Genomic DNA, 2,559 nt, shown 5'->3' with positions numbered 1-2,559 from the left:
TTGAGCCACAGGCGCCGAGCCAAGACCTCGTCTCTTAAAAAAAAAAAAATGGGTGGCGCCTGTGGCTCAAAGGAGTAGGGTGCCGGCCCCATATGCCAGAAGTGGTGGGTTCAAACCCAGTGCCGACCAAAAACTGCAAAAACAAAATTGCCGGGGGTTGTGTGGAGTGCCTGTATTCCCAGCTACTTGGGAGATTGAGGCAAGGTGCTCTCGAGCCCAAGAGTTTGAGGTTGCTGTGAAATATGACACCACGGTACTCTACCAGGGGCAAGACAGTGAGACTGTCAAAAAAAAAAAAAAAAAAGAAAAGAAAAAGAAAGAAAGAGAGAGAGAGAAGGGGGAAGGGGGGGGGAAGAAAGAGAGAGAAAAGAGGTAGGCAAAGTAACAAGAGAGAGTCCCTTACTTATCTATCTCTTCCAAATAAGGCAAAACACAAATAAAACGGGTCCGTTTGGAATGCCAGGTGTATCCAGAACCAAAGAGCCCCCCTACCTTCAAATCAGGCAGCAACTTTTCAGCCTCTTTCTGGCTGCTTAGCAGAGTCCCAAAGTTAACTCCTTTGAAGATCCTCATGATGCTGGAGAGCTAGATAAAAAGGAAATAAATGAGAGAAGGTGGAAAAGATTTGTAATGGAGCTAACTAGAGGAAGGGAGAAGGGTTTGAAGGCCAGGGAAGGAGGAGGCAAAAATCCTATCTGAAATCCTCCTCATGAGGAAAAAAAACTCATGCCAGGACGCCCGGCTCTGCTTATAAAGTGACGCTTCCGTTCTCCCTTTCTCCGGGCTGATCATTACCCCGCTAGTATACCACCCCAGTCTGGGGCCTCCGCCGAGTTCTTCAGAGCCCACTTGGATGTCCCAAGATCTCCCGACACATTCTCTCAGAGCCGCCCCCGGCTTTCCCTAGAGTCAGCGCTGGGGACCTCATTCACCTTGGCGCGTACGGTACGGACGCTTACGGGTCCCTCCCAGCCTTATCGCCCCAGAAGTCTCCCGGGTTCCCACGTCCAGGACCTACCAGCCAGACTAAGTATCCCGCAAGGATCGAAAATGTAACTTCGTTTTCCGCGCCAGCCCCTCCTTTCAAATATGCACAGCGGCCAATCAGCAAGGGCTGCGTAACGCCGGCGTGCCGCGCGGTGCGCAGGGAGTTGTAGTTTGCCCGCCGCGCGGTCTCACCTCGTGACCCCCCGCGAGGTTCCCCCCTCCCCGCCCCCCGCTGCTCTGGGCGTTAAGGCCTCTTGGGGGCGCAGGATTCCCCTCTTTTCCCCCGCCCTCCAAGTTTGATCTGAGTTCTTCAGCTGCTGATCGCTTTCTAAGTCGCTATCGGGAAAGCCAGCCTTTGGCTTTCCCTTCTCAGGCAAAAATTTAAATTTCAAGAGAAGAGAAATACGCTAGACAACAGAAAAAGCTTGGAAACTCACGAGGTTTGGATTACTAGGAAAAAAGGGCATATCCTTCTGGGGTGGCACCTGTGGCTCAAAGGAGTAGAACACCAGCCCCATATGCCGGAGGTTGGGGAGTTCAAACCCAGCCCTTGGCCAAAAGCTGCAAAAAAAAAAAAAAAAAAAAAGAGCATATCCTAATATGAAATTCTTTTAAAATACAGTTTTTGAGGGCACTGAAATGAGTACCCACGGACCTCCAGCTCTTTACCTGCATGTCTTGCTCATTGTGTCAGGAAGACAGAATCTGGGTGGTGCCTGTGGCTCAAAGGAGTAGGGCACCGGCCCCATATGCCCAAGGTGGTGGGTTCAAACCCAGGCCCGGCCAAACACTGGAAAAAAAAAAAGGAAGACAAAATCTACTGTTTTTTGATGGGAGAAGGGGGTGGGATGAGGATGTGAATAACAGAAGAACTAGGAAAATTCATTTTCTGGGATCTTTCGCAGTCTTTAATGGCTTATGTTTGGTAAGTACTAACCACTTCCTCAAACATGAAGATTCAGCTGGCTCCATCACAAAACTCAGCTATTTTTTTCTATTTCTAATAGAGATGAGGTCTGCCTCTTGCTCAGGCTTATCTCAAACTCCTGAGCTCAAGCGATCCTCCTGCCTCAGCCTCCCAGAATGCTAGCATTACAGGTGTAAGCCATCTCACATCCAGGCTGGGGAAGATTATTTTTCCAAAAACAAAATAATAATAATAATTGTAATCCTGGCACTCTGGGAGGCTGAGGCGAGTGGATTGCCTGAACTCACAGGGGTTCTTTTTGTTTGTTTGTTTGTTTTAGACAGAGTCTCACTTTATCCCCCTCACTAGAGTGCCGTGGTGTCACACAGCTCACAGCAACCTCCAACTCCTGGGCTTAGAAGTAATTCTTTTTTTTTTTTTTTTTGCTTGTACGAAAGGTGTTATTTGGTGGGGGGAGGGAGGCTGCAGAGCAACACCAAGAAGGAGAGAAAAGAGGAGAGAAAAGAGGGGAGAGAGATAAGGAGAGAGTGGGGAAGAGAAGAGAGTAGAGAAGAGCAAGGGGGAAGAGGGGGAAAAGAGAGAGCAGAGAAGAGAGATAGAGAAAGGTGGGAGAGAGCAAGGGCTTAGGTAATTCTCTTGCCTCA

General features: G+C 49.1%; 1 protein-coding gene across 1 annotated transcript in view; it reads right to left on the bottom strand.

The window, feature by feature from the left end:
* ESPL1 (extra spindle pole bodies like 1, separase) overlaps positions 1-999 on the bottom strand; it is a 27,671-nt gene extending 26,672 nt beyond the window's left edge. The window contains exons 1-2 of the mRNA XM_012805529.2: positions 933-999; positions 493-585 (exon numbers count right to left, since the gene is read on the bottom strand). Coding sequence (XP_012660983.1) covers positions 493-573 — 81 coding nt within the window. The 5' untranslated portion in view covers positions 574-585; positions 933-999. The remainder of the gene's footprint in view (positions 1-492; positions 586-932) is intronic.
* Between the last annotated feature and the right edge of the window lie 1,560 nt (positions 1,000-2,559).

This window comes from Otolemur garnettii, unplaced genomic scaffold (genome assembly GCF_000181295.1).
Source record: "Otolemur garnettii isolate 467f Iridium unplaced genomic scaffold, OtoGar3 scaffold00043, whole genome shotgun sequence".
NCBI classification, from domain to species: Eukaryota; Metazoa; Chordata; class Mammalia; order Primates; family Galagidae; genus Otolemur; species Otolemur garnettii.
This window is presented reverse-complemented; position numbering and strand designations above follow the sequence as displayed.